This window comes from Mercenaria mercenaria, chromosome 7 (genome assembly GCF_021730395.1).
Source record: "Mercenaria mercenaria strain notata chromosome 7, MADL_Memer_1, whole genome shotgun sequence".
In the NCBI taxonomy this organism is placed as follows: domain Eukaryota; kingdom Metazoa; phylum Mollusca; class Bivalvia; order Venerida; family Veneridae; genus Mercenaria; species Mercenaria mercenaria.
The window spans coordinates 14,574,054-14,588,721 of NC_069367.1; the positions used below are offsets into that span (position 1 = coordinate 14,574,054).

At 34.4% G+C, this 14,668-nt stretch overlaps 1 protein-coding gene across 1 annotated transcript in view; it reads right to left on the minus strand.

The window, feature by feature from the left end:
• The window catches only part of LOC128558203 (sushi, von Willebrand factor type A, EGF and pentraxin domain-containing protein 1-like), a 32,854-nt gene extending 21,985 nt beyond the window's left edge, over window positions 1-10,869 (minus strand). Inside the window, exons 1-3 of the mRNA XM_053547049.1 lie at window positions 10,552-10,869; window positions 10,152-10,218; window positions 6,212-6,376 (exon numbers count right to left, since the gene is read on the minus strand). Coding sequence (XP_053403024.1) covers window positions 6,212-6,376; window positions 10,152-10,218; window positions 10,552-10,860 — 541 coding nt within the window. The 5' untranslated portion in view covers window positions 10,861-10,869. The remainder of the gene's footprint in view (window positions 1-6,211; window positions 6,377-10,151; window positions 10,219-10,551) is intronic.
• Between the last annotated feature and the right edge of the window lie 3,799 nt (window positions 10,870-14,668).

The following is a 14,668-nucleotide window of genomic DNA, read 5'->3' on the forward strand; positions in this document are numbered from 1 at the left end:
TTTTGAAGTTCTACATGAGGGAAGTATAATAATCAACCAAAGTATAACAGGATGTAGAATATTATGTATGTCTCATCAAAATAGGGGAAATAAACGGATAGAGTTTTATTTTATGCATTGATTAGTGCTAAAAATGTTTGAAGACACAAATAAAACCCTTAACATCACTTATCCGGATAACATAGAAATTCTGTAAATGTTACAATTCATGGCTCTTTCCATTCTAAGAGACGTTGCAAGGAACATACGAAACGCAGTGTACTATTCCATCACGGCTGATGAAACGACGGACATATCAAATCGACAGCAGTTTGTTATCAGACATGTGGTTGACGATCTTGTAGCACATGAAGAGTATATTTGATTATATAAAGTAGATTCTATAGACTGGAAGACGCTAACTTCGACCATTGGGGACTGTCTTCTTCGATGAATTTGTCTATCAACAACTGCCGCGCTCAGCGTTATGATGAAGCCAGCAATATGTCAGATGCAAAGAGCGGCTCCGAGAAGCAAATCACTGACAAAGAACCGTCATCAGTGTACACGCATTGCTACGGACATGCCGTGAAATTAGCGGTCGGGGATACAGTGGAACGGTTTTTTTTATCATGTACGATACTTTAGATACTACCTATGAGATGTCAAGACTTATGCAAATTTTACTGAAACGAGATAGCTTGTTTGAAAAACTAAAGCAAGAGCTCGCTCCTGAAACTCCTTAACTCAGGAGTTTGTGCCCCACGCGTTGGACTGATAGAGCAAACAGCCTGCAGAGTGTTGTGGACAATTATATACATGTAGTGTTGCAGGATCTTTGGAAAAATCTTATTCCCAAATAAAGGACACTGACATTAGAGCGAGTATCAACAGTGTCGATGCGTAGATGAAATTGTTTGACCTCCTGTTTGGTGTTATGCTATGTCAGTCTATCTTATACTACACGGACAATGTAAGTAAAGGTTTTTCCACAACAGGATCTCTCAGCTTCTGAAGGCAAAGCAATGGCACAACACAACTAACACTTGAAACTTTTACAAAACTGAGAAGTGATAAAGCTTTCAATAACCTCTACAAGGATGTGTCTGAAAAAGTAGAACAATTTGGTTTAAATAAGGCAACAGTGCCTAGAAACGCGAGATGCCTAAACGGTTCCAGCATGGTGATGTAAATGCAAGGTGCCTTAACGGTTCCAGTATGGTGATGTGGAACATTTCTTTCCGCAAACACCAGAAGACATTTACAGACAAAAGTACTGTGAAGCTGTGGACTTGGTAATCAGTTGTGTGAAAGATAGGTTTGACCAGACTAGGTAAAAAGTACTGAACAATGTTGAAGGACTATTGACAAAAGCAGTGAAGTCGGATTTCGGGAATACAGGGAAGAATTCGCATTCGTTACTGACTTTTACCCTAAGGACATTAATGAAGACTCTTTAAAAGTTCAACTATGAAAACATATTTCGAGAAAAAAGAAAGAGCCTCTATAAAAGTGTCGGACATTTTTTTCTTTATCCGTGAGTTAAAGACTCCAATGCGTGCAATCTATTCGAAGGTAGTGATGCTCGTTAGAATCTTGTTGGTAATTCCTGCAACTACTGCCACCGGTAAAAGGACATTTTCGGCACTCAGGTGAATAAAAAACCTATTTAAGGAGTACTACATCACAGGCTAGGCTTAACAATCACATGGCAATGCATGTGAACAAGTACAGAACAGACTCTCTGGACTTGAATGAAGTTGAGAACGAAAAACGTAGATTTGTATTTGGTAAATTGTAGTGTATGAATCGTACTTTGAATATTGTAAAGCTGGAAGAAAACAGCTTCACTTAGACCTATATATGAGTATTAAGAGTGTAGATATTGTTTATACGTGTATGTTGTAATTAAAATATGAATAAATAAATGTATAACAACTTATCTTTGGGTATCATATTTTGTAAAATGTTCTCGGGGCCGTTTTGATACTAATTTTTCAGAGTAGGTCACTGCTTGGAATTCTAGGACCATCCTTACCAGTGGGGGTGGGGGTCCCCTCTTGTGCTCTCCCCCGTCTCGTGCCTTCGACCGGACCACTTCAAACAAGACGGCAACGGCCCTGAGAATAAGATCCGAGCCCAGCATACGAAGCGTAAACTATACTTTGAACAGAAGGTCACCCTATTGCAGAAGTAAAATTATAAAACAAATAACGTTACTGTTTTTAAAGAGTAAATATTATATAATAAATATGTTTACGTATGATTGTCCCGAATAATGTCATAAAATCAATTTCAGATTTGGGTTTCTCTTTACTCACTGACAAATCTCTCCAAAGTGCTAACAAGATTTTTGTCAGACACACGTTTTGTTTCTCTCCACTTACCATTTTAAGTTCGTCTGAATTTTGAAATAAATAATCTACGAGGTATTGTCGTCACTTGATCGTCGGCGTCCGTTAATTTTGTTTGTTTAGTTCCACCTGTTCTCAAATAACTATAATAACTGTAGCTTGAAACTTTGCACACCTGTTTATCGTCATTAGGTGACTGCATATGCCAAGAACCGTAACTCTGCTAATTCGTCAGAATTATGGCCCTACAGCCACAACTTTGAGACTTTGCGCACTTAATTATCATCATTAGATGAGTATATAGACTAAGAACTAGAACACTTAGATAGATTGATTTAGAATAATGATCATTTTTGTACTTGGAAAATTAGGATTTCTTGTTTAAAATTTTTGTGTTGGTCCATTTTACTTAAATACAATAAGAACACTAGCTTTGAAACTTTGCAGACTTGTTCATCATCAATAGGTTAGTACGTAGGCCAAGAGTTATAAGTCTGAAATGTATTTTGACTGAATTATGGCCCTTTGTGTTCTTCTAAAATTTGATTTATTTATTTAGGTCCACTTTTCTTGAATGCTATAAGAGCTTTAGCTTTGAAGCTTTGTACACTTATCTATTATCATAATATTAGTAAGGAGGTAAAGACCCACAACTTTCCCTTGCATTTTGTCAGAGTTATGGGCCTTTCTTAACATAGAGCATCTGTATTTCTCGTTTTTCTTTGTTTAAGTTCACTTTCCTTGAATACTTACTGTAGCTTTGAAATTTCATAAATTGTTTTGTCATAGGCCAAGAACCATAACTATTTTCTTGTATATTGTGCAGCACTTACAGATGAGCGATGGCACCCGCAGGGGGTGCTCTTATTTCTTCTTATTATTATTTGAAGTTTTGCATAGATATTATTCTGAATATTTAGTAAGGCATTATTTATTCCTAGCTTGAGTATCTATTGATTATAGGCCTAACGCGGATACATCCTTTGGTCCATATCCTAACGCTAACACGGAAATATGCAACATTTAGAATGTGCATAAAATGAGGCATCTTTCCGGTATGAATGTTTAAGTTTCAAAAGAATCACATAATTCTTCCTTTGAATGAAACTGTTTTATGAATAAATTGGCTATATAAAATACAGTGCAAAGTTTGCTTTTTAAGATACTTGGGTTCAGAAGGTATAACAATTTGCATACAAGTATGTACCAAAGTAACATATTATCTCAAACACCCTGAAATAAAATATCTTTGCAACTCTGAAAATGATGAATTAACTTTACTTATCAAACAGTCCGTTATAAAACTGTTGGCATTAGATTTTATTGTTGACTGGTTCGACTGTTCGATGCCCAAAAATTACCCTCTGATATTGTTCTTTAAGATATTTGATATCTGTATTAGCCTGGAAAATACAGAAGTTTATAATCTTATTCTTTAATTTGTACACAGGCGTAGGAGCAGGGGATAGGGACTGGGAGAAGCATATGCTTTTAACCCCAAAATTCTGATTTTTGTCAGAAATAACAGTAGACAAAGGAAAAAGGATCAATTTTAGAAAGATTTGATGTACTGATAAGGAGTTGGTGTGAGGTGAATTGTCAAAAAGGGGAAGAATGTTTTTTTGTTTTTTTTTTGTCTTGCTGTTTTTTGTTTTTAGCTCAATTATTGTCTAGCTATTCTACCTCACCCTGGCGTCGGTGTCGGCGTCGGCGTCGGCGTCACACCTTGGTTAAAGTTTTGCATGCAAGTACATATGTCTATCATTTAAAGGCATGTAACTTTGAAACTTAATTTTTTTTTCTTTTTCTACGTCAATTACCAACCTCACGAGGTCAAGTCCAGTCGGACATGTATTTTAGCCAAATTATGCCCCATCTTGGACTAAAACTCCTGGTTAAAGTTCTGCATGCCAGTACATATAGCTATTCCTTTAAGGCATATAGCTTTGAAACGTTTTTTCTTTTTTTAGGTCAATAACACACCTCACTGGGTCAAGTCCCTTTGTACCTTAAAAAACTTTGTTAAAGTTTAGCATATAAGTTACTATCTCCAAAACTAATGCAGATACTATATTGAAACTCTGTAGATATTTTTTAACATTTAGGGTAATATTCCTGCTTCTGTTGACCAGTCCCCCATTGCCCCCTCCCCCTCCCCACCCAAACATTTGATATCGCTCATACGCCAATATCGTACATTCTTGTTGAATATTATGGTAGAACTGGTAGTAAGAACTCGATGTGAAATCGTCGTTTTCATTTGAAATATGTGAAGATTTTGGTTAGTGGCACATTGTGTTCATACTGGTACACTATTTTAAGCCACAATTAGCCACATGTCACACTGTATATTGCTTCTTTTTTATAAATTGTTCTATATAACGTGTTCCTCTGATAAGAATATAGCTCCTCATTGACTTGGTACCACATACACCACATAGTTTAAAATAATGTTTAAACAATAAGATGCAGTTTGCAATGCGACATGAAAGAGAGATAAGATCTACAAACAAGAGTGATTAATAGAGGAATCTTGTCCAGTTTGAAAAAAGAAATTATCCTAATATCGTTGCTTTAAATATTTTTGCCATTTATATCATACAATAAAGTTATATAGAACCCTCGTTCAAACATACAAAGGCAACCACTAAGGCGCCAAATTCATCCTATACAAGAACAAAATAGAATGAGCTGACCAAACTGTAAGAGCGACAGAAAGACCCCCGACCCCCGTTCCATTCACACACACTTAGGACAGATAGAGTGATATATAAATCGTTTGTATACATGTTCGGCTATTATAGACTGGCGCTTTTTGTGAATAGACAGCCAGGCTATTTAGCGTGTCCGGTTTATAGCATAGAACACACGTGAAGCTCCACTGTTTTCTTGGACGAAACCTTACTGGCGTCTTAGCTAATTGTGTGACACTAAACAAAATGTCAGAAATATTTCGTACCAGTTCGAGATTCGAACTATATACCCCTTAACTGAGCTTGTTACCATCAGGCCACGGTGACACCATTTGCTGGATGAAAGGATGGCATTACACCATCAATGACCATTAAAACATTTAGGCATCAAGCGTGGCAAACGTTTGATTCCTTAAAGGTGAAAAACCACTCTTTTTCCATGGGCTTTCATTAAAAGAAAGGATAACACACATTTTTTCTTGTCATTAACATCTGCAAAATTCCACGTATCTGGTTGTTGGTCGGGCCTGTTAGGGCGAGGGAACCAAGGTATCTCCAGAGATTCTATAGATTCTGTGTTAACATTATTCTAATGTGTGCAAAAGGCCCAATCCAACAAATATGTTGCAGATAAATATTCATGTTTTAATCATTCGATTTAGAACCGTTGTATGTTTACATCTTTAATGCATACATATAAAGGTATTTTACAGCTCGTGCTCTCAAAGTGAACGCATTGATCCAGTGTTAACAATATTTGATTACAGAACCAGGGTTTGTGAGCTCGAGCGCCCGCATCTCCAGCTACTATTGCAAACATTGAGATAAGAGTCCTGTGAATATTTGAATTAAACCTAGCACGCTAAAGAACCAGGGACGCTTCTGCAACTTAAATGATTTTCCAACGCAAATATTACTAACAGTTCATTGAACGAGTCGCCCATATGTTCTGCATGTTTTACCTACGGTTATAAAACACCCCTCGACAATAACAGTAGCTTTATGCTAGAATTAAACTCTTTATATTTTCATGTTTAATTTCATTGCTGATTTCAGACATATTTACATTTAATGAAACAAAATATAAAGTAGACCACACTTTCATAGACTAATACCTATTCATAAATGAAATATTCTATTTAATTAAGCTATGTCTATTTTAAAGAACATCCAATTACTTCTCACCTTTCCAACTCCCTCGAAGGACTTCCCACGTTCCGTTTGCCAGGCAGGTCAATGTATTGGTGTCATGAATAACATACCCAGGGTTACATTCAATGGTTTGTTTACTGCCTATAGAAAACACATTTCCCATGGGTTTTCCGTTAGCCACATCGGGATAAGGACATTCTGTAACAAATATACGTCATTCGGTTCATTTGTTTAATGACTGAACAGCTTACAATCAAAGTAAAGGTTTCTATTTTAACATGAACAAAACCCAAGTTGAAAAGGCCAGTCCAAAACTATACAACGATGTATGTGTAGTTGATATACATGTACACAAAATAGATGGACAAAGTAAAATATACAGCCGACAATATCGAAACACACATATATAGGAAAACATTGGAACCCGCCTTAAAATGATAGAAAATCCCACTGGACAGTTTAAAACGTATATTGATATAGAAAAGTTCAGTCTTGATCCCCACCATGTTCAAGGACATTGTAAATAAACGTTATCTCAGCGAAATATTTTGTAGATTTGTTGTCGCTTCGAAACACACGTTACTTAGATTCAGTGTTGTTATATTTTCTGGTTCTTTGGAGTTATGTTTTCTATAATAGAATTTGCCTTAAGCCAGTCCTGGAAGTGGGGGTGGTGGCTTAGGGGTGTTGCACATTTCATAACCTCTCCTGAACAGACTCAATCAAAACGTCTCTATTGTTGCTTTGTTTGGTTCCGTTCTATGCTTCCAAAGCATTTTCCTACGGTTCTACAGATGTATTAATATTTGAGTAGTCAATGTATGTTTATCAATAGTGCGATTTGTTTCGTAAAGAACCAGTTTGTGCATAAAATGTTATAACGCGTAATAGTATGAAAACGTGACATTTAACACAGAGATAAGTTTTAATAGAATCTTGATTTAATCACGAGTATGATGACGCTGAAAGATAGTGTAAACGCACAAACAAAACAATTCTAAATCAAAATTCAGAAAAACCTTTTAAAGAAGTCTTTACAGAATTAGTAAGGACTGGAACGTACTCAATTCCATTTGAATGAGGAAAAAGAAAATGTCCCATTTAGCTAGTACACAGCCGCAATTGTTATAGAACGAAAATAAAGAAAACAAAATAAATCTACCTAAAACGAATTGTCAACTTATGAATTTAAAGATGACTTTAAATACTTGTTTCCAAATGAAAAAAAAGAAAGTTTCCTTTTTTAGGAAAAGCTTAGTAGCAGTGATGTATATTTTAGAAATGCTGAACAACTTGACATTTATATTACCGAGAAAACACAGTTCAGCACCATTGTAATGTTAAACTTTTCAAACATATCTTTAATTCAAGTGACTATGCTGATTCTTGGTGTAAAGGCGTAACTGACACCTAAAAGTGACCCAAATGATGTAAATAATGATAGTAACACTCTCATAGCGTATTTTCTAATCACTTGTCGATATTGTTCATTTCATGCGACTGAGCATATGGCCAGGAAGTAATGAATTATGGAACGATTTGCATTATTTACAGACAGATAGAAATCCTATAGATTGCATATTTGTTTTATGCATAGACTTTATAAACTTCGGAACATGTATGAATTTATTACATAGAAATGGAATATGGCTTAAATTAGTAAAGAGTCAGGCGTAACTTAAAAAGTAGTTACAATGTTGCGTAATATAGGGCCTATAATATTTTTATATTTGCTGTGTGAAAGCTTCTGTTTGAGCACATTGTTCCCTGTAGGACTATTTGTTAAGTTATATTGGCTTAAATTAAAACCAAAGGAACCACTTTCAGTTGTTTTGTAAATGATATTTATAAAACTTGCAGAATGATTATTTTGACACATTTGAGTGCATCGTATAGATTACCGTACACTCTAGTTAAATTGTGTAGAATTTTTTAATTGTTTAGAAATTGTGAAAAATTATCAGTTAACGCGATACTAATAAAGCATCTGATTCAATAAAACACTATAACAAAACACCAATTCTATACTTCATCTGCATATGGGGTCTAAATATTCACGAACAAAAATATACTACTTCTATACTATGCTATAAAGAACTACTACTGTAACAAAGCAAATGGAATACTAATGCCGTACTTCTTAAAGAAAGCCAATGTGTTTAATATCTTAACATTTTATTGAATTAATGTAGTAATATGTACATAAATCAGTGTACTTAGTTAAATTTCAATTACATTTTGTTTCTAAAGTGTAAGACAGTTATTCATCTATATTCTAAAAACTATGCTGAAAAGAGATTGACTGAATAAGTTTGCAGATAAAGTTGTGAAAACACATTTATTCAGGAAGGGCCTAAATTGTCCACCTGAAAACTAGTAGTATAGCTGTATATTACCTGTATTATAAGAATGATTTTCATGAAGTTTTTGTGAACGAAAAAAAGTAGGTCAGTAGGTTGTGGTTGGTCTTTGATATATTGCCACTGTTCCTTAACAACATTGTATGTCACTTTTTGTAAAATATACATTAATGCATTTTTACAGCATTTCTTCCTTAATATATTTGAGAAAACACTAAAGCTTTGTGATAACCAATCAGTTGCTTAATTATGTTGTTAGAAAATTCAGAATTTTATAAATTTAGTACTGGTCAGCCTTAGAAAAATAAATTCAAAATTTACGCATATTCGATCAGTTTTTAATGCGTCTCCTGAAAAGATTTCTAATTCTAAACTTCTCAGTGACATCAAAAGTATTTCAAAAAATGCAAGAAAAAGTAGCATTGTTGTTTTTGTTGTTATTTACAGATTCTGAAATATATCTAGCAGCGAAAACATAAGAATTAGTAAGGGTACTAAAACACTAAATTCAAATTGTCGTTTTGAAAAGAAAACTTTACCTTCCTAAGATACATGCCATTTTCCTTAAAACTTATCAGTGATATAATTCTATTCATTTTTGCTATATGACGCCATCCTTACATAACATATGTGAGAGTGAATCAAATCATGCATGTACTAATTCAGGGAAGTCTAGGAACTTCTTAGTTATAGAAGACCTTAAATAACATACCGGGTATATCTGCAATAAACAAAGCAGAAATAACAAAGGTTAACAAGAACACATACTGAAAGTGGGTTATAATGTAGGGTGTAATGTTTGATGTGTGTGTGTTGACGGGGCAGGGAGCTAATTTCAATCAATAAAGATAAAAACAATAAAGTGAAAATAAAAATGCTAACATGGCTCGATTTGATTGCCAGTAAAACAAAGAAGACGTTCAAGCGATAAACAACGGTTGTCGCGCAGACAGATAAGGAAACATTTTGACGTCAATTATGACGTCAAATTGCCGCATGACGTCCGATTCATTACTACTCGGATAAATAAAGCTATGAAACAGAAAATAATATAAGAAGCTTAAGTAACTGAAACTGTTTTAGGTTGGTGGGGTTGTAATGTTAGCGGGATACTAAGAGACACTATAAATAAACACAAGAAATAATGCATGGGTGGGATGGGGGGGGGGGGGGGGGGGAAGAAACGTGGATGACAAGAAACGAAAATTGAAAGAAATACAAAACAGGGGAAATTTTGAGACATGACAGTTTTACAGGACTGGTATAGCTTTCAAGTGTCATTTTTTTGCAGCTGTATATTTGAGACCTGACTATTTTTTCCATGCGAATTGCAATTGTATTTTGTTATTTTCCAATTACAGGTCTTTTACAGCTGTAATTTAAAAATACAGCTCTTTTACAGACATTTTACAACTGTAAAGCAGGTACGTTTTTGTTCAGGATTTCGAGGCAAGTAACTGTTAACTTTCTCAATTGCAGAACTGCCTTCAGACACACTATGGATACCGTTCACCTCCGCCAAGGACAGAACAGTGTTACATTCATAAATAAAGATTAGGATTGAAGGTCTGGGAATTATGAATTTGTATAATGGGTGCGAGTTATATAAATACCTTTGACAGTATTTGATCCCGGTATGTCACATGTCATCCCACCGTTAGTTTCTAGGTCACATTGAGACTGAAATTGTAGGAATTAAACTGATCTCTAAAAAAACTAAGAATAATGCCTTTAAAGGAATATTTTCAGTTTTTTCTTTTTCACTTTTTTAGTTTATTTGTTTTTTGTTCTTGAACTATTTTTTTCTATCTTGGACGTTGATGTCTGTATCAATTGCAGGTACTAATATCATCTGAATATTTCTTTGTAATTTAATGTATGACAATTTTCGGTGCCAAAGATACTTTTGAAAGAATTAGAAATAATTACGAGTACACTGTCACTATTCTTGCAAAAAAGGGTTATCTAAAATGTAGTTTTGAAATTTTCGATAGCATGCGCTGTTTTACTTACATGTTCAACTTCGATATCTCTGCGTTTGATGTATACACAGTTTCCCAACTTTTCCTGCACCTCATTTCCGGTATAAAGTTCACAAAGTGGAAACTTTTTCTTGTAATTAAGACCCGTACAGGTCGACCTAAATGCGCAATGCCACACGCAGTCGTTTAAAGATACACTTGGTACCAATGATAGTATTAAACTGTTCGGAATAACTGCACAGGTTTTGAAGCTAGACACTTCATATTTGATACGCAAATCATTCTTTTGAAACTGAAAACCATGTATTCCCGAAACAACAAAAATTAAAATGTAAAACATTATTACATGTTTTCCTGAACGTTTCACTCAACGATGTGAATATTATTGCAAAAGCCTATATGCCTTCCACGCATAACATGTCAAATAATCATTACAAGGAAATCAATATAGTTTAAAGATAAAACTGTCTGAGTATTAAACCTACTCCAATAGAGTAACTGTACAGTTCTTTGCGATCCCTTACTTGAATACTTAGATTTAGGTTGGTTTGTGAAGAAGAAGAAGTTCAGGTCTTTGCATGTTCTATTTACCACGATTCAGAGTTTTGATGCAGCAGAATTGAACCACGAGGGCTTTATCCCGAATGGTGAAGTATCCAAGCAACTGAGCGATGAACCTTGATAAATCAGACGATAGAAAAAGACCGGGTATATTTTCATTCTAACATGTTTAATGAAATATTATGATAAATTATGCTGAATTCAATTATCCGAGAAGACATGCAGTATTCTGACGTTATCATTTACGTCATAATGTCTGTCACTGGCCTAAGCGTCAACTATTGTTTATTTTTCAAATAGTCAAGGCTTTCGTGTCGTTAAATTTCTGATTGACCACGGTGTAGTGTGTAGATTCACAGGCGTTAAACCACGGGGGCGATAAAACAAAAATGCGTTGTTTATTACTATTCTAACATGCACATTAAAAGATGATGATAGAAAACTTTTCTGAACTGTATTAAAACGAGTAATAATAAACTGGACTAGGGCAATTTTACGTCAAAATTGGTGTTATAAAGTTTTCTTACAGGGTCGTGCGTCAATCATCGCAGAATAAACAACGCTTAACTTCCTACTTTACTTAACTGACAGACAAATTGGGCGATGTTACAATGCACATTTTATCACTGTTGTTATTCAAACAACATACAAAAGCAAGTTAGAATTTCTGTTAACATGACGTATGCTCAAAGCTTGACAGGTATTAACAAATTCGCGAAAAGGTTTGTCAGTTGCGGAAATAGGCTTTTAAAATATAAGTACTTTCATGAATTAATATACCTCATTGCGACAAATAATTTCGTTGCTTTTTGTCTTAAAAACTGTGACTGTGACAGGAGACGATATATTTACAATGTAGCTGAAGTACATTAGAAGTGCAACGATCAGAAAAAAAAGAAACAACATAAAATAAAAAATACTGCCTCTGCATTTATAGTTACACCGTCTAGAAAGTAGATGCTACATAACATATATGTTATAAAAAATTGGCCAAACATTTACTAAGATATTACTTATCAGTTACCACTTCCATTCTAATGAAACAGTATAGAGGCATGCGCTAGGGGCATGCATTTTTTCAAAATTTTCTGTTTTATTGTATGGAGTGATTACAGAAGTGTCCAACTATCGCATATGGAATAAGTAATAAATATGTAGTTTTGCAATATATATAAAACTAGTGGATGTTGTGGACACGTTGCAAAAAATTGCTCATAAAGGTATATTCAGAGAGGTTTGCTAACAGCCTTTCGGATAAAGGCGCGTCTCATACATTATGAAATTTATTTACTATATGTAGAAAGATTATATCTTCACTACACAGGGGCCTGCAAAAAATATATGCTACAATAAAAGCTGTTAATCCTTCGTACGAAAGGAAGGCAAATACAAACGTTTCGGGGTAACGACTACTCTTTCTATTCCAGAAAGAATGTTGCAGGCAAACGTATAGATAAATAATCAAATTAATGCATAATAATGAAATATAAGTAATCCGGGAAATATAGAAATCAACGTAATAATATCATGACGATCAGTTTATTATAAACTTAAGATCTCATTTAACTCAAACCTGGAAGTAAAGATTAAGTTATATTTACACCCACCTCAAACATTGCAAGACGCTTAAACGAAAGCACTATATGCAGTATATGACGTCATTAAATAGAGACAATTTGTGAAAATGAATAGTTAAGGTATGGATTGTGTATTCTCGTGCGCTATATTTTGTTTCTTGATACCGAACATCATACGTGAGAATGTATATGGAAAAATAATAATAAAAGTATGTAAACAGTTCAATAGTTAAGGGTTTCTGTAGATACTTTCTCGAACAGTGACATCTGGATTAATTCTGGAACAATGTTCTGTGCAGGGAAGTCTCTTATGTCAACAAGTTGTATATATATAAGTATCCAAGTTAAGATAACAGTCCAGTATACTTTGGTAAATGGCATTAATATAGTTCGCAATACGTACACTGTCTCGTACAGTTACATTTTAAGTAGTGAAATGTCGTTCCGTTCTAGTAGACATATAATGCTGAAGAAAATGTGCTGACAAGTGTCCACTGGGGACAGCTTCTGGTGAATCAACATCCTGTGATCTTAGAGCTATTCTTATCGTACACATAGAACTGTAAATATTCCCTTGGAAAGATGCTATAGTTCGCTCTAAAGAGCTACTGGTTGTGCTGTACTTAAGATGTTCGAAATAGTTGGCAAGATAGTTTAGTATATTATAGGTTTTTCTCATTATCCACAGTATGTGTGCTGTGCCGGCTGGCTTTCTACTGGACGGGTCACAGATCTGAAGCATTAATATAGTTTTATTCATTAACTTGAACAACAACATGTAATGTAGCTTTACGTTTATAATAGTTTCAGAAACAGTAAATACATATTCCATACATATGAATTATATTGAAATTGCGACAGATTTTAGGCTCATAAGATAAGTTCTAATACCAGATCCCATAACTTTGACTCTTGTGTTGACAAAATTATTCCCCTTTTCGACTTTGTCCCGCTTCGTGTCATATTGTGAACTAACGGATTTTCAGACACATTACTTCACATATCAAGTCCCATAACTATGGAAAAAAACGTCCCGTTTTCCATGTAGAACATAAACTTAACATTTTCTTTAATATTTCTGAAATCTATTAAAGTATTTGATTAAAACTCTTAACAAACCTATAGGATCATAACTACAGTTTATATATGAAGTTCCATAACTCTACTTTTTATTTTAAGAAGAATTTTCCTCTAAAATTCTTGATTTCTTTAAAGCAAAATTCTAAAACCAATGAAGGTACTAACCCTAAAACAAGATTTAAGGATCGCAATGCAAGTTCCTACACAAGGGCATTATTTTGACAAAATTGCTTCCCCTTTTGCACTTGGAAAAATTTTCTCCGCTAAACATACGTGTGGATTTGATTGAGACTTCACACAATACTGGATTCATAATACAATTATAAACATTCCATTTTAAGTTTCATATAATACTCTATCTTAAACAGTGGAAGATAACTGGATATAACATGACCGATAACTCTGATTTGATTAATTAATTTATTTATTTAGTTGGATATTCAAGGGAAGATAAGTAGACCGAAAATCGATTGAAGTTTTATCTGGTGCAAGCTACATGTTCACAGCAACTTATTTATAACTGAAATTATAAAGCAGAAACACTTTTTCTATTTTAAGTAACAGTCACGTTGACATTGACCCATGTAACCTACTCCTTGACCACCGTCTCAAAGACAGTAACATGTGTACCAAGTTCGGTTAATAATGTGATGTGTTTGCGAATCGAATAGAAATATCCGTCCAGAGGGCACCAGCGCATTGGGCGGTAACGAGGCTTGCTGATATATTTTCTTGTATATCGTGTACATATCAGTTTTTTATTCTGACAGATTGTTTTTCTTGAATACTAGAAATACTTTCTTTGTAGCACTCTTTCTTATTGAAGAGTGTGTAAAAAGAAGTGACGCCAGGACGTGTCAGTGACACACAATAACAAAGTTCCACTTAAGTTTTATTGTTTGTAACGTAACGGTATGTTCGTACCGTAAA